Raw genomic sequence first — 18599 nt, forward strand, 5'->3', positions numbered from 1 at the left:
ACACACACACAGAGACACACACACACACGCACACACACACGGAGACAGACACACACACACGGACACACACACACACAGACACACAGAGACACACACACGGACACACACACACACACGGACACACACACGGAGACAGACACACACACACACACACACACACACACACACACACACACACAGAGACACACACACACACGGAGACAGACACACACACATGGACACACACACACACAGACACACAGAGACACACACACGGACACACACACACACACACACACACAGAGACACACACGCACACACACACGGAGACACACACACACACACGGACACACACACACACACACACACAGACACACAGAGACACACACACACACACAGAGACACACACACACGGACACACACGGAGACAGACACACACACACAGAGACACACACACACACGGAGACAGACACACACACATGGACACACACACACACACACAGACACACAGAGACACACACACGGACACACAGAGACACACACACGGAGACACACACGGAGACAGTATAGGTGTATAGGTGTGCAGTATAGGTGTATAGTCTAATTACACACATTTTCACTCGGCGGTCTTCACCATCACAATGATAAAAAAAGGACCTTCTTTGTAAACTATCTAATGCACAGGAATAATATTTACATTGTGAAATCAATACATAATTTGCGTTATGACTAACGAATATTGGCTAGAATGCACTCATTTGAAAAGCAGACTTCAACAAGATGAGTGACCCGGCTCAAGTTCGCCTCAAAAAGATACATATTTGGGCTAATTGCAGCATGTTCTTCACTAATTACAATATTTATGAGAGGAAGAAACAGACTAACCAGCATTCGATGTGTAGGATGTCATATTTTCTGTTACAACTTGAGTACTGGAATTGCAATGCGAATGTTATGATTAGCTCCTCGTCTCGTGGCAAAATGACGTAACTGGGTCAGAGCCCGGCCAATAAAAACGTGTGCATGCGCACACCGAACTTCCTCCCTCTGCTTGAAGCACATGATTTCATGCACATTATTTGCTCGGGAATCCCCTCAAAATAAATAACTTCCCAGCTACAGAATGGCCTGGGTTTTTTTAGATATTACAGAAATAAAAAAATCTCACAATGACCAAATTTCAGAGGGAACTAAATTCCACTGATTTTATGAAATCAAAAGGGCGTCTTGCTTTAATGTTGCTCTGCATATAAAAGGGTAGATCCCATACCAGGTTTCCAAAAAATGTCAGTAAGAGGGTTTGTCTGCTTTCTTCCACCTCTGGAACATTGCCCGCCTTCGCCCCTTCCTTTCCACTAGTGATACTCAAACTTTGGTCCACTCCTTCATTATGTCCCGCCTAGATTATTACAACTCCCTTCTCATTGGCTTCTCCACTAAATCCCTTCAAAGATTACAATACATTCAGAACTCTGCAGCGAGACTCCTCACTCAGACCAAACCATCTGCTCGTATCACCCCCATTCTTTCTCAACGTCACTGGCTACCTGTTCTGTCCTGTATTAAGTATAAAATACTACTACTCACCTTCAAAGCCCCCCATCACCTTGCTCCTCCTTACATCCGTGACCTTCTGACCCCTTACACTCCATCCCGCTCTCACAGATCCTCTAGCCATAATCTCCTTACTGCCCCCCACACCAGACTCCCTACCCTGGGTGGCAGGTCCTTCAGCGCCATGGCCCCCAAACTCTGGAAGACCCTCCCTCAACCTCCCCCCCCCGTGACTGATCTTCCCTTCCTTTCTTCAAATCTCATCTCAAAACCTTTCTATTTCATGAACACTTCTCCTCCTCCACCACTGCATAAACTTACCACTCTTTACCAACTTTTTGTGTGTATGCATTCTGTTTTCTTTGTTTTGTTTTTGTGACCTATGTAACGTGACCTTGAGTCTGATAAAGGCACTATATAAATCTAACTTATTATTATTTCACGAAGCTTGCTTTTGACCAATGTTTAGCATGTCAAGGTTTAGTGATCGCAGGTCTGCAGGAGGCTAAAAATGTTCCTGGAACTATGGTACAGGAACTACAATTTGCAAAGATGCCTTATGAGCCATGCGTGAGTGCCTTTGTGTGTTTGTATGTCTGTACCCACGTGTCTAGTCAGAGTGAGGACTGTCCACCACGATGTGCGGTTTTGGCGAGGCTGTTGTGTTCTTCGACACATACGTGTTAATGGATTTTTCCTGGCCAAAGAAAATGCAATAGTTATAACTAGTGTTAAAATTAGAAAAGCAACAGCAGAGACAGAGAACGCTCCAAACCAAATGGGTGTACAAAATCGTAAATATGCGCATACATACAGGGAAAAGGAGAATGGCAATACCTCCACCAGCTGGTGCCAGTGCTCGATGGGTTTACGGGGGTTCGCCAACATGGCTGTCCAGTGCTCTCTGCCTGGGCCTTCAGCATCACTGCCTACACGGCACATCCCAATCACCTCGTTATGGCCAATACTGATGGAGACAGGGAAACCAAAAAGAGAGAGAGAGTACATTAGGTGGACAGAGAATGGGAATGAAGATGGAAAAACAAACATCCCAAATACTGAATTACTCAGTGAAATATGAAAAGAGACAAGATCAGATGAGAGAAGAGGACAAGCCACAGAGGGCAAATAAATATTGTCTTATGGCTAAATGATTACTGTGAAAATCCTTCACAGAGGACAGAGTGGACTAATGAGCGGACTCGCTTAATTACAAAGAGAGATGGAGCACCATCAGCTAAATGATTTGTTTCAGCTCAATCTCATGTTCCAGTCAGAGGACAAAACATCCTCCATCGAGACTGTTCTTCCACATGTCCTTTGTTTTATTTCAGACATCATGGACCCACAGGGGTTCTGGGTTCGAACCTTGCAGCTGACTGGGGTCTTGCATGTTGTCCTCGTGCGTTGGGTTTCCTCTGGGTGCTCTGCTTTCCTCCAACAGTCCAAAGACATTTAGATTTGGTCAACTGGATGCTCTAAATCCCCCACCGGTGTGAGTGTGATGGTTGTTTGTCTCAGTGTAACCCTGTGATAGATTGGTGACTTGCCCAGGATGAACCCCACCTCTCACCCAAAGTCAGCTGGGATTGACTCCAGCTTTCCCCATGACTGTCGGATAAGTGGATGGATGGATGACGGCCACATGGACACTAACTTTTTTGTCACAAGTGAAATAAAATTTTCATGAAATTGCTCCTAGAGATTAAAAGCTTGGACCACCAAAGTTGGTAAACATGATTAGGTTGTTGTACCATGCATAAATACGGCATAACTTTTTTGTCTGCTCTTCTTTCTTTCTTTCTTTCTTTCTTTCTTTCTTTCTTTCTTTCTTTCTTTCTTTCTTTCTTTCTTTCTTTCTTTCTTTCTTTCTTTCTTTCTCCATCCTCCTATCTGAACCCATTGTTAATTTGTGCTGGCAGCACTAGTGCAAATTGTTACTCTCACTCATGATCTTTCTACTTTAGACTTATTATTATTATTATTATTATAGTAACATTTTTAGGATGCTATTTCTCCCTCAGATTTTAACCAATCATCACTAAATTTCACATGAAGAATCCCTCTGGGCTGAATTATTTTGCTATGACTTTTGGTGCTGATCTGGATCACCAAACCGGAATGATCCATGAAAAATGGGCTTTTATTCAATCGCTTATAACTCTGTCAATTTTCATGTTTTTTCAATAATTTTTTTAAATTTTGTTCAGGGCGGCAGGGCGCAATTTTTCCTCACTAACTGTCATTCTCTATCTCTTACTGTTCCAGATCTATAGGGTACGGTGACCAGACATCCCGGTTTGTAACAACTAGCGCAAATTATTGTGACTTTAGTCACGGTCTGTATCTAGTTTTATTACTCCTACTTCTTTTAAGGTAGAATCATGAAACTTGGATTTGCCTTCAGAAGTACAGCACTTAACTGCTTTTTACACTAATGACACTTATCTATCTCACCCTTCTATTCTTTCATTCATCCCTCCATACTTCCATAGCAATCCACTGATTTTACAACTCCTTCAACTTTTAATGTAGAACTGCCAAACTTTGTATGTAGAGTCATCTGCTGAAATAAAGCACACCTTTACCTTATCTATCTATCTATCTATCTATCTATCTATCTATCTATCTATCTATCTATCTATCTATCTAGAATTTATTTTTATTTTTTGCTTTGTCAACACAAGTATTTCCTTCAGGAAATGCCAATCTAGTCTCTTGATTGTAATTTGATCAATTATCCAGACCAACATTAAACTCATTCAAAGACTAAGGTACGAAACTGTTCCTGTTACTGAACATCGTTTATTTTGTTTTTAACTTTCCTGCACCTTTAAATTTAGGATATGGAACCTAATTAGGCCTTGGGGACAACTTGTACCTGGTATAAGCTTTAAAATAAACTCCATGTACATTCTCATGTGATACAGGCGTACTAAAGGTACAAAGGACAAACAATGGTACGGTTCAGTACCGTTTTTCCCCCCTGAAGAGTGGAGAAAGAGAATTTCACTTCCCTAAGCTGTAAATTTGTTACCGTTATAACGAGATTACATGATTCTAAAAATAAACACGAGTTGCAGCACTTAACAGGATTCCTGTTATCATTTTTCTCTTCATACAGTATAAGTCAAACTGTGTGTCCTGATTGACTGAAAACAGCAGCAATGATAAAGAATCCTGCTTACAGAGTGAACTCAGAGTTAAAGGCAGTAATAACGAAATTGCACACATCTGTATTCAGACTTACACACTATTCAGAGATTCAGGATTTGTGAATGCGGGGCGGAGTTTGCCTGAAACAGAAGCGTATCTCAGTGACTCACCATTCTGACCTTGAAATTAACCCTGGTTTTCGTTTTCTCGAATGAGGCGCAGTATTAAGTCCAGTGCCACTGTCTGACAGCGTGATGCAACTACAGTACATCATGCTGAAATGTATTTTTGTTTTGGGCTGACTCTAAATACCAGGGACTTTATTTGCATAAATATTAGCATAACATTTTATCTTAACTTGCTGACCCTGAATGCATTCCTAAAATGTTGACAGCAATTAACACTGGCCCTAATTTACTAAGATCCCAAATAGTGCATGCGAAATGTACACGTGCGAGGGGATAAACTACGCATTGCAGATGATTTAAAATAATGGACTGCATGAACATGCACAGTCGAGGTACACAGCAGTATGCAAATGAGGGTTCTGTTTGCGCTGTTTGTTCTTGTGGCGAGTTCAAATATCTAAGAGTCAAACAGAAGATAAGCTTTGCCACAAACACAGACAGACATAACTGTACGTCCAGAATAATGCTGATTAAAGGCTGTGAAATGGCTATGAGCACAAAGACATGCCCATGTACCACTTATAGACATGGCCCATATGATACGATACTGTGTGTGGTCTGCAGAGAGATCTTTCTCCAAATAAGTGACTCATGTCTCATACATTCGTATATTTATACTCCCAAGGGTGTGACCATGCATTCTTTTTTTTTTTTTGGGGGGGGGGGGGGGGGGGGATGGATCCAGACTGATGCAACCAATGCAAGTGCATCGGTCAGAAATGTACCGGTATGTGCACCACTTGACATTAGTCATGGGGCGTTTGTTTACTTTACTGCTACATGGGCTATAGCCACGCTCCACCAACAGACCAGTGGTTCAAGATCCGACCACCTGTAGTAAGTGGTGAACTTAACTGACCTAATTACCTGTATTCTCACGATGCTTTGTATAGTGTGACCTGAGACAAAGACTCTAAGTCAAACCAATAAAATGCTCCAGAAAGAGGTTGAAATTCAAAATTCTCCATGAATAATGGGCCAAGCCACGGTCGTAGTGGGCTGCGCCTGGCTGTTTTGAAAGGTCTTGGGGAGAGGGGTGTGCCTGTAAAGTTTGGTGGGGCTAGGACTTTCAACGGCTGAGTTATGAATTTTTAAATCCTGGCATGTGCACGCAGCTGGAACCAGGGCTCAAATTAAAGTTTTCGGCGAGCCGCGCTCGCGTGGGGGTTTCAGGGGCGAATAACAGGCTGAGCCATGGTCGTAGCGGGCCATGGTTGCCCTCTTTAGAAAGGGCTCGGTGTGCTCTACGCCCCTGTAAAAATCCATAGCGATCTGGTAAAATTAGTGAAAATATTTTTGCAAATGTGCATCTGTCAGATTCTTAGGCTGAATCCATCCTTGGGATCATTTCCCCCAGTGCTGACCAGGTTAAATACCAGTCTATCCCCAATACACAGGAGAAACTATGCTGCATATGTCCAACCCTGTCAATGGATCTGTGCTCTTGTTATTTCCTATTTAATTCAGTTTGTTAAGGTGAACAGATGTATATGATCCCCCCCGCAATTGTCCACTTGGTTGTGCCCAGCTAGCTCACACTCAGTTGTCCAGCAAGTCGTTCGTTCTGTGCTCTGATGGTAATCTGACAAGTTTTTAAAGTTGGTCAGTCAGTGGAAGTGAACAAACGGAAGAAGCAGGACATGTGAGGTTCTATTCTCAGACATTAAGTAATAAATACCTAAATAGGTAACATTAGCTTAGTATATGAGGCAATAACTAACATTTGAGGTTTCACTGTTACTACTAACAACCATCAGGGAACAAAATTAACCCCTACGAAGTGCCAGTGGCATGTAGATTTCTGTGTTGGTGGAGGAATGATGGCGTAGGTTGACGTCAAAATGTGGGAAATCAATGCACTTAAAAATCTAGGCAGGGGGTCATTTGTTTCATTTGGGACCCCCCCCACTGTCTATACCATGGTTTACACTGCTGCATATCCCACATCCCACAATTTTTGATAAATAAAGACGGTTTTAAGCTGACCCTTCTGTCTTTCTAGACCCACCAGGATTCATGCGTCACGGCACTTACATCAAATGTCCACCGCTCAGCTCTACCACAGAGGTCCGGCGTGGCCACAAGGTTTTATTCCATCCGAGCCAGAGCATCTGATACAACTCATCACCCGTTGATGCCCGAGACGGACAGATTGAGCGAGTGGAACCAGGTGTATCTCCTGCATGGTTTGAATGAAAACCTGCAGCCACACTGGAGCTTCACAGAAACACCTCTAAGATAATCATCAGCTTTACTGAGGACATCAACGGCACATTCACGCTCGTGTCTGTTCTCTTATCTGAGCGGGTGAAATCAGATCACAGCAGATGCTGCGATCAAATCTGAGCCGATTGTGTACATTAAGCTTAAAAGCGATTCATCAAAGAGATTTGTGGGATAACGGAGACACGAGGACATGTGCTGGAATGAAGAAATGCCATCACACCATGATATCAGAGGAGGGAATCTGATTTCTGATATACACGTGTCATAACTTAGCAGGTACGCAGATCCAACGTGGCCACACCGGACCTTTGTGGTAGAGCTAAGCGGTGGACATTTGATGTAAGTGCCAATTTTCAAATGATACCAAATGTCTGAAGCGTACTGGGTTCACCTGAAACTTTTTATCCATTTATAGTTCCATTTAACTTTGTGGAACATCTGCGAAACAAGTTTGTTCCTGTTCTCACTTATGTTATAGCAGCTATAAACAGTCATTCCCTCACCAGCCATCTGTATCACTAGAAAATCGAGATAGCAACCAAATTAAATCTTTTTGGATGAATCAACCAAAGAAATGAACAAATTGATCAGTGAGTCATTTGGAAGTGATAGACTGTTGTATGAACAAACAAATCTTTTGATCAAACTGAACGAGAAATTTCCTTCTCTACCCTAAAAGTCAGTTCTTGTAGCAAAGAGTATGCTGATTAGCATAGCTAGCTGGCTAGCTACACATGCTGCCTGTCAGGTGTCATTACATTAGCAAAAGAAATCGACCCTGTATGATTTGTAGTAATAAACACATCCTCTGAAATCCTCTGCTAGCTGTGAGACACACACACACACGCTGCAGTCCCTCTGGACTCGGGGAAACACTGACTGTGTTACGCTGTGTCACCCCGCAGACATTACGGCCATTAGTGTTAGCATAAGTTATGTTTATTCATGAGGTGTGTGGCTTTATGCAAAGCAGGGCAGACGTTCAGCGGGGTGAACGGGACATGCCGGAGTACAGGGTCACGTGTTCAACACAGTGCTAACAAACACACCAACGCCAGAGGAATTGTGAATAGTCACCAACACAGCCAGCTGTCACGAGCAGCAGCAATCAAACACTTCAGGAATTCAACATGAACCAATCCCTTCAGTGTTTATACAATTCATTATCGAACACTAATTATTAATGTTTAATGCTAATGTTTGGCTGTTATTAATAGCCACGAAGCCATGCCTATTTGTCATGAGTCTAATGCACCTTCCCTTCAGGTTGCACTTTTGTTTTAGATTAAACTAAAGCTAATGCTAGCATTCGTCACTGCCTTCATTATTCACCGTTTAGTCAGTGAGATGAATGCGTGTGGAATTCGTACAGGATGCTAAACCTGTGCTGAAAATGAATCAGTTGTAACTGAGGACAGGTCCAAGTGACCGCATGCTAAACCTTTTCCCTAAACAACTGATTAATTGTAGCTTAGCAACTATGAGCACTGCGCTAAAGAAAAGGATGTTGTGGTAAAGAATGTGCTTAACTCCATGCAAAGCTGATATGAGATTCTTCAGATTCTCAGAGTTGAAAGTTCTGAGATGTTCAACTAGAAGCGTCAGATTGGCAGCACAAAAACGTCAAAAGATACGACACTTTTTCTGTAGGTGGCCGCATGCGAGTACGTATGCTTTCTACTTATTGGGAACAACTGAAACAAGATGCTGATGCTCAAAAAAAAAAACAACAACAACAACATGTGGACACTTACTATGTGGAGTCTCACGTGAACTTCTGACTTTGTTAACTCGACTGCAGCTCCACTATAACGAACTCCTTGCTTGGGCGATGCCGCAATAGTTCATTATACTGAAAAGCTATATCATAATACTGAAATGGAGCCACTTGTCACACCAAACACTCACATTATATGCAAAATTTTAAGAACAATAAAATTCCTGATCACGAATTTCTCCTTCTGAGTCACTACTGCAGTTCACTGACTGAGTTAAAGGATCACGAACGGAGGTGATGATTGATTTCTTCATCTGTTGTGGAAATGACGGAGGTTACCGCTGTATCGTTGTCAGTGTCCACACACTGACTCACTACGTTTTCTAGATTAGATTAGATTAGATTAGATTAGATTAGATTAGATTAGATTAGATTAGATTAGATTAGATTAGATAAAACTTTATTGATCTCTTTGGGCGGGTTCCCTCAGGGAAATTAAAATTCCAGCAGCATCATTACAGATAAACAGAGAAAAGAAAATACAGAAAACTTCTAGATAAATTAAAATAAATTAAGTATTTACATATAAAAATATAAAAGAATAAGATATGGGGAAGAGAGGAAGGGGGGAGGAGGTAAAAAGGGGGAGAAGGGGGGGCAGCAGGAGAGGTATTGCACTTCATATTGCACATTGTCCGGTATTGCTTATTGTCAGGCGAGGCTCCTCTGTCCTCCTGTTCCCCCTCCTCCCCCCGAGAGGAGTTGTACAGTCTGATGGCGTGAGGGACAAAGGAGTTTTTGAGTCTGTTCGTCCTGCACTTGGGAAGGAGCATTCTGTCACTGAACAGGCTCCTCTGGTTGCTGATGACGGTGTGCAGAGGGTGACTGGCATCGTCCATGATGTTCAGTAGTTTGTCCATAGACCTCTTCTCTGCCACCGTCACCAGAGAGTCCAGCTTCATGCCGACCACAGAGCCGGCCCGCCTGATCAGTTTGTCCAGCCTGGATGTGTCCTTCTTGGATGTGCTGCCCCCCCAGCACACCACGGTGTAAAACAGGACACTGGCGACCACAGACTGATAGAACATTCACAGGAGTTTCCTGCAGATGTTAAAGGACCGCAGCCTCCTCAGGAAGTATCGCCTGCTCTGTCCCTTCCTGTATAAGTGATTGGTGTTGCAAGTCCAGTCCAGCTTGCTGTCCAGCCACAGCCCGAGGTACTTGTAGGAATCCACAGCCTCCACCTCGACTCCCTCGATCAGAACTGGTCGTGACCTTGGTCTGGACCTCCCAAAGTCAATGACCAGCTCCTTGGTCTTCGAGGTGTTGAGCTGCAGAGACTTCTAAATCTTCACCATTCAGTTCATTCATGTGTTACAAATCACCGATGACATAAAAGCATTTATGTCGCACCGTGGAGCTGGGTGGGGCTTGGTGGGAGGTATAAAAACACCACCGGTATGCTTTAACTAGGCGTTAAGTTTATCGGTATCAGCAGTCATTTCATCCTTTTATCGATCCTTTGATCTTGATAATGGTTAGTGATCGACACCTAAGCGAGGCTCGTTAAGCCTTTGTTTTATGGCATTAACATGTATTGTTGACTCAACTGCAGACTTGATTACTTATTGTTTGTCTCTGGGGGGAAGAGGAGCGCATGGCTCAGCGTGTGTGTGTGTGTGTGTGTGTGTGTGTGTGTGTGTGTGTGTGTGTAAGCAGGTGAATTAGGGATGTAATTACAGGAAGAGTGTTTATTTACAAACAGGCAGGCAAACAGGACAAAAACATAAGACAAAGGCAGGGTCGTGAAATGGGTGATGGTCACGCGAGGCACAAACAGAACGGCGAAGGCAAAGACAAAAGGCACAAAACAAAGTCAAAACCAGAAAGACAATACACAGATATAAGGCTTGGTAATGTGAGACACTCAGTACGGCGCGTAAACTTCACCAAGTCTGTGTGTTTAGAGAGTGTTTATACGACTAAGCACATGCTGTGATTCGCTGGAACAGGTGCATGGCACTGTAATTAGTCCTAATGGTGTTGCGCACTCCGAGCACCAACGCGTGTGGACATGACACAGTGATGTTTTTTGAAGACTCTGACTCACTGTCACTAAAGGTGGGGGACACAAACTTAGTTCATTATATACAAATGTTTGTAGTAAAAGAGTTTGTTACAGCGCAGTTGCAGTGTAGTTTTTATTACAAATGGCTCCACGTAGCGTAAAAAAAAACCCTGAAAGTGTTAAGGAGTCTAAGGTGTTTCTGCTTTGTTCCAGTTACTGGAAAGAGGTTAGTCCAATGAAAGTCAAAGTAGAAATTCAAACTCTACACAAGAGCCATGAAGCTTTTTTTCTAAAAGCAGTTTTTGATGTTTCTCCACCTCGAGGTATTCACTGATGCTGACCTGATCCTGTCTTCATCTTATAAACCAGTTTATCATCACGACCTTATTTTTAACTGGAATCGTCCTTCGAGATGACACCGAGCTGCAAATTCAACCACACAAAAACAAGAGTAAAGTATGCGAAGCTCCGCCCACCATCTCGACGAGGACGTACCAGTCGTAGTCCATGACGGCGATGATGAGCGAGACACTCTCGATGTTCTCGTTAGGGATGTCAAACACCAGAGCCTCGTTATAGGTGGGGTTCAGCGTGTTCTTCTTAATGGACGTCTTCCTCTTCTTCAACCTGCGTCCATCACACACCAGAGACGCCTTCACATACGGGTCTGAGAGAGAGAGAAAGAGAGAAACATGAAAGTTAGTTAAGGGTCAGAGGTAAGAAGGAGAGAACAAAAGAAATGGAGATGGAGAAAAAGGATGAGAAAGAAAAAAGGAAAGAATGTGAAACAAATAAAGGAAGGAAGATTAAGTAAGGAAGAAAGAGAGGGAATAGGAGAAAGACACTGAGGAGAGAAAATAGGTCATGAAAAGTGGGGAGAGGAAAAGAGAGAAAAGGAGAAAAAGTAAAACATTAAAAGAGAGAGAGAGAGAGAAAGAGATGGGTAAATGAGAGAAAAAGGGATAAAGGAAGGGAAGAAAGAAAAGGAAGGGAGGATGAAAGAGAGAGCAGGAGAGGGACAGAGAAAGTGAGGAAGAGAGAATAAAGAAGGAGGGAGAGAGGGAGAGCAGGGGAAAGAGAGTAGAGAAATAAAAATGTAGGAGATGGAAAGACAGGCAAAGAAAAAAGGGATGGAGAACAGAGGAAAAATGAATAAGCAAGACTGTGGTGTGACAAAACGTCCGACAAAATCATTTCCACTTAGAATATAAACAAACCGGCAAAATGACAGGAGCGATTTGTGGAAAATGTGATAATAATAATAATAATAATAATAATAATAATTCTTGGAAAATAAAAAAGATATGTTCTTACCATCAAATACATTTATTCCATATTTTGTTGCTTTTTTTGTAACTTTTGAGGTTTTGTTTTCGAGTAGAGTTTTTATTTTGTTCTCGGTTGGTTCAGCAACACGCTCCGCCATTTTGTTTTTCTCTACTCACGGTATATGAGCTGATATCCTCTTAGTAGAGTAGCCAATCGGAGCACGCGATTGCTCATATCCAGTGAATGTGGAGAGAATAATTGTTAATTCAAATGATTTCACAAAACAGCGCCACACAGTCTCTTTATGAGTGTTCCTGAAAATCCAGGCGACCTGTAGGATATTTAGATGGATTGAGAAACAACAGGACATTCTTTTCTCCGTGCTCTCACGGAAGGCAGTTGCATTTCTCTGCCTCTCCTTCCCTTATCTTCCCTGCTTCTGCTTCTCTGTTTTGTCTGTCTATTGTCTATACTTTTGAGAGACTCTCTCCGCACTGCTCTCCAACCTGAAAATCATGGAATTGATAAACTGGTCTCTTCACGCAATTGACACAATTTTCTCGATGAGAAGCCTGGGTTTGGGGGAACCGGCCTGCCCTGCCGGAACGTTCGCAGCTGGCTACACGATGGACGCGTGGGAGAGGTGGCGGGTCGTGTGCCTGGCGGTTCTTTCTGTGGTGGACACTGAAGACATCTACCTATTCGGAACCATGATTACAGGACTTTTGCTGATTGGATTAGGCATTGCCCTGGTGTATCAAGGAAATCAGAAAACGGTGACAGCTGTCCAAAGCCCCATAAAGCTGCCCGACATGATTGAAGCGGTGGACAGAGCTGTCGGGACTCAGACCGTGGCTATTAGAACTTGAACTGCAACATGGATAACATCATGGAGAAGCTTTTGGCTTTGCAAAGGAAATAGATCAATTCAGAGACCAGAATGGACAAACAGAGTAGTCGTGTAAAAGAATGTGTCTACTCGCCCCAAGACGAAACAATCCCAATCTTATCTGCTCTCGGCTCCCTCAGACAGCACTGGCCTTGGCCAAGGCCGTTGCTGGAACAACAACTCCCCCTGAAGATCACTGCAGTGAGACGCTCTTGCATTCCTTCCCCCACTTCCCACGGTCGCCGCTTTTTACCCCCAGTGTGACAAGCTGGGGGAGCGCCGTCATGGCTGCAGACCGGACTGCTTGTTTGCGCTGGGTTACCTATACCTCTGCCCCTCCCCCCCTCCCATGATCGCCCCCCTCCCCCCCTCGAGTCCCGAGTTTTCATGTTGTAAAGTGTACTGTGTTATTTTTGTGCTTATGTGCTGAGGTGTTTTTTTAATGTTCCCACACTGTACTCCCCACAGGAGCATAGTGTGGGGGTTGCTTTTTTCTCCTCATGTTACTCTGTATTTTTCATCCCTGTCTTCCTGTCCTGTCTACTCCCCCTGTGTCAATTGTACCGGTATGTATGTGTATATGTATGGACGGGTTGATGGCCAATTTCGCTGGTACTTGTGACAATAAAGGGTTCATTCATTCATTCAAAATGAACAACAGTAGGAGCCGAAGGATTCGGAGGAACGAATTGCAACATATCGGTCTTTCTGGAAATGTGAGAATACTGAACGAACAAAATGAATTCATTCACTTATGTGAACAAGAATTCCTATTTCTAATTAGCGTGATCAGACTAGCCTAGGTGGTGAAAATGTTGTCTTTATCAGAGAGAGAGAGAGAGAGAGAGAGACTAACATTGTTTAATTACATCCTCAGAGACAATCCATTATTTCATTAGTCTGAGTTCTTCTGTGATAATCAAATTAAGTGACACTGATTGTGTCTGTCTCTGATCTCACACACACACACACACACACACACACACACACACACACACACACACACACACACACACTGTGTATGCTGGACCAACTGGGACAAAACATCATGAAAAATAATAACACTAATAAGCACTAAAGTGTCTCAATAACTAAAGTGTCATTTTTTTGTTTTTTTATTATTGAATAATTTCAGAATTATATTTTTATTTCACGATTACATTCCATGTTTTAATTTCGCTATTCACTATGCTGGACGACATGAAACAAAATTAAACATGCACATAATTTAATTTAACGATCAAAAATAATCATGGGAATAAGGACAAAAGCATCTGTAAAGGAGAAAAAATGAATGAATGAATGAATGAATGAATATTGTTTTTGTTTACTGCGGTTCAGATTTTCTGACATTTTAAAATCATATTTTTCATCTACAAACATGATTTTCTTTTCCAAGTATGCAGGATCACATGAGACCTAAATAGAAATAGATAAAAAAAAATAATGAAAACTAATCAAAGGAATAAATACTAAAGTGTTTATAAATAAAACAGTGGTTTTTTTATTATTATTTTTAATTCAGGAAGTGTTTAATTTCAGGATAATATTTCACACAGTGTATTAATGTCAGTGTTCAGTATGCTGGGACACATCAGACAAAATTAAACTACATTAACAATCTCACAGCACAGACCTACTTCAATAACATTAGCAGGCTAACTATCCATCCATCCATCCATCCATCCATCCATCCATCCATTATCTGTATCCACTTTATCCTGTTCTACAGGGTCGCAGGCGAGCTGGAGCCTATCCCAGCTGACTACGGGCGAAAGGCGGGGTTCACCCTGGACAAGTCGCCAGATCATCACAGGGCCGACACATAGACACAGACAACCATTCACACTCACATTCACACCTACGCTCAATTTAGAGTCACCAGTTAACCTAACCTGCATGTCTTTGGACTGTGGAGGAAACCGGAGCACCCGGAGGAAACCCATGCGGACATGGGGAGAACCCTCGAACCCACGACCTTCTTGCTGTGAGGCGACAGTGCTAACCATTACACCACTGTGCTGCCGCAGGTTAACTAGCATTTCGCTAACATAGCTAGTGAAGAGTATCATTGTAAAGGTACCTTTATTATATTCTGCGCTTATCTGTGACTAGCATCATGTTACTGTAGCATGCTTTCCATTTGAATGAAGATTTATTGCTCGTTGCTAATGCTAGCTAGTTTATATCACATGGGAATTGCCTGAAGTTCCACCTTCTGACCTGAGCAGGAAGGACTGACGGACAGGAATATCATCCTGATAAAAACAATTTTTTCCAGAAACCCAGACGGTCCTCAGACATGCTGGTTTACATCAAAGGAACATAAAGTTCAACTTTTTACTTTTACAATGTTTTTTTTCTGTTGAGCTTCAGCACTGTTACAAAGTGTAAAATGGACACAGGAGTTAATTATGTACGGCTGTGACATCTCACTCTTCACACAGAAAGTGTGTGTGTGTGTGTGTGTGTGTGTGTGTGTGTGTGTGTGTGTGTGGGTGCGCACCTGAGAAGCCGGTCAGATCCATGGCTTTGAGGTTGGTGGCCTTGATGATGGTGACAGTCAGTCGGCCGGCTGTCGGCAAGTAACACAATGAGAAGTTCAACTCGCCGAGATCAGCTTTCTCCTGCGCACACACACACACACACACACACACACACACACACACACACACACACACACACACACAGGGTGTATATGGATCAGTCCAAGACACACTTTTAAAACTACTGGCAAAATAAAGCAGAGAGAAATGTGTGTACAGAAATCTCTCTCTCTATGTTTCTTGTTCTTTCTTTCTCACTGTCTCCTCTCTCTGTCTGTCTGTCTCACCCTGTCTCTCTGTCTCTATCTCACTCTATATCTCTCTATTTCACTCTCTATCCCTCTATCTCACTCTCTATCTATCTCATTCTCTATCTCACTCTCTATCTCACTTTCTATCCCGGTATCTTACTCTTTATCTCACTTTCTATCCCTGTATCTCAGTCTCTATCCCTCTATCTCACTCTCTATCTCACTTTCTATCCCGGTATCTTACTCTTTATCTCACTCTCTATCCCTCTATCTCACTCTCTATCCCTGTATCTCAGTCTCTATCTCACTCTCTATCCATGTATCTCACTCTCTATCTCACTCTCTATCCCTCTATCTCACTCTCTATCTCTCTATCTCATTCTCTATCCCTCTATCTCACTCTCTATCCCTCTATCTCACTCTCTATCCCTCTATCTCATTCTCTATCTCACTCTCTATTCCTCTATCTCACTATCTATCTCACTCTCTATCCCTCTATCTCACTCTCTATCCCTCTATTTTACTCTCTATCTCACTCTCTATCTCTTGATCTCACTCTCTATCCCTCTGTCTCACTCTCTATCCCTCTATTTCACTCTCTATCTCACTCTCTACATCACTTTCTATCCCTCTATCTCACTCTTTATCTCTCGATCTCACTGTCTATCCCTCTATCCCACTGTGTATCTCTCTATCTCACGCTCTATCTCACTATCCCTCATTCTCTATCCCTCTATCTCACGCTCTATCTTGCTCTCTATCTCACATTCTATCTCTATCTCACTATCTCTCTAGCTCATTCTGTATCTCACTCTCTATCCCTCTATCTCACTCTCTACCTCACTCTCTATCCCTCTATCTCACTCTCTATCTCTCGATCTCACTCTCTATCCCTTTATCTCACTGTCTATCTCTCTCTACCTCTATCTCACTCTGTATCTCTCTATCTCACTCTCTATCTCACTCTCATTACCCCTCATTCTCTATCCCTCTATCTCATTATCCCTCATTCTCTATCCCTCTATCTCACTCTCTATCTCTCGCTTTCTATCTCACTCTCTATCTCAGTCTCACTCTCTATATCTCTATCTCACTCTCTATCCCTCTATCTCACTCTCTATCCCACTCTCTATCTCACTCTCTATTTTATTCTATCTCTCGATCTCACTATCCCTCTATCTCACTCTCCATCTCACTCTCTATTTCACTCTATCTCTCAATCTCACTATCCCTCTATCTCACTCTCTATCTCTGTCTCACTCTTTATCTCACTCTCTTGCTCACTATCTTTCTATCTCTCAATCTCAATCTCTATCTCTCTATCTCAGGGAATATTTCCTGAAGCTTGGGGAAACATCACCAGCAAATGTGTCATTTTCACTCATAACTCACCACAAAGGGTTGCGAGCTTTAGCACGACTGTAGCCTTACACAGTGTTCCCATATTTTTGGAACCGCGGTTATAGTTCCACAACCTTTTGAGGAACTTTTGAAGAGTCTCTGAGTCTGGAACATGACTTGTTTTTGAATGTTTTGATAAAAAAGTAAATAAATAAACAAATCTGGGTATTTTGAATCATTTATCATTTTAAAAATAATAGTAAATAAAATTGAGCCTGAAGGATGTGCACTTATTGTGATATAAAAGTTTAATGGCAGAACATCGGGCCCGCGGTTCCACGAGGGATGATGATGCTCCAGTGCTGATGATCAGAGGAACCAGAGCAGGTTGAGTAAACAAAGTCTCCTCAGTATTTAATCATAATCTGCGGTGAAGTGTGTGAGGCTGCAGGCTGAGTGTGTGAATCCAGCAATCAGGGGACTGAAGAATCAGAGCTGCTTTCCACCACACACACACACTCTCTCTCTCTCTCTCTCTCTCTCACTCACTCACTCAGAAGTCTTTGACCTTCTTTAATTAACTCTATTTTTCTTCTCACAGTTTTGTCCCTTTCATCTGTTTATGATCTAATTTTCCTCCAGACCACCTTCAGGACGCATCCACATCATCACGAGGATCTCAGCTTCGCAGCGTCTCGCTTTACTTCCTGTAAGTCATAATGGTCTCGGTGTCCACACTATTCAGGTTCTGATTAAAAATAGCAAGAAACCAACTTTTTTAGACGCCTGTATAATTCAGAAATATCGCACATATCTACTTGTGTGTAAAATATATCTGAATACATTTTTTAAAATGATGTTTCTTGAAACTGAATTCTTTTATAAATACTTAAACAGTTGTGCAATCCTGCTTTAATAACATTCACATAGATTTCACTGCAGTTCCACAGAGGTGCCAGAACTTTCTGAGAGTTCCCAAACACTTTGAGGAACTAAAAACTTAAAAGCATTCAGAAGAAGTTTTGAAAAATGAAAGACTAAAAAGTTAGAATCCCAGAAACTTTTAAGAAACTAAAGAGTTTAACTTTTTGAGAAACTTTTGAAATGCCGAAAGGTAACAGTTCTCAGGACCCATTAAGAGGAACCTGAGGAACCGACCTCTGGGGATCTCCCCCGAGAACTTCACACCTTCAAGTGCTTTCTTCTGTTTGCCTTTGCACCACCAGTAGGAACAGCAAAGTGACGTAAACTAGCTTGCTAGCATGACATTAACAGGAAATGCTTGTGAAGATTTTTATATTTTGCTTAGATGTGACAAAATTGTGCTGCATTTCCTCCATCACATGTACAACCCCGATTCCAAAAAAGTTGGGACAAGGTACAAATTGTAAATAAAAATGGAATGCAATAATTTA

At 42.3% G+C, this 18599-nt stretch overlaps 1 protein-coding gene across 1 annotated transcript in view; it reads right to left on the reverse strand.

Moving 5' to 3' along the window:
* syt3 (synaptotagmin III) overlaps positions 1-18599 on the reverse strand; it is a 59507-nt gene that overhangs the window by 6545 nt on the left and 34363 nt on the right. The window contains exons 7-10 of the mRNA XM_060902698.1: positions 15553-15673; positions 11384-11555; positions 2371-2500; positions 2140-2230 (exon numbers count right to left, since the gene is read on the reverse strand). Of these exons, the coding sequence (XP_060758681.1) occupies positions 2144-2230; positions 2371-2500; positions 11384-11555; positions 15553-15673 (510 nt within the window). The 3' untranslated portion in view covers positions 2140-2143. The remainder of the gene's footprint in view (positions 1-2139; positions 2231-2370; positions 2501-11383; positions 11556-15552; positions 15674-18599) is intronic.

The sequence above is a fragment of the Neoarius graeffei genome, chromosome 20 (genome assembly GCF_027579695.1).
Source record: "Neoarius graeffei isolate fNeoGra1 chromosome 20, fNeoGra1.pri, whole genome shotgun sequence".
Classification (NCBI taxonomy): domain Eukaryota; kingdom Metazoa; phylum Chordata; class Actinopteri; order Siluriformes; family Ariidae; genus Neoarius; species Neoarius graeffei.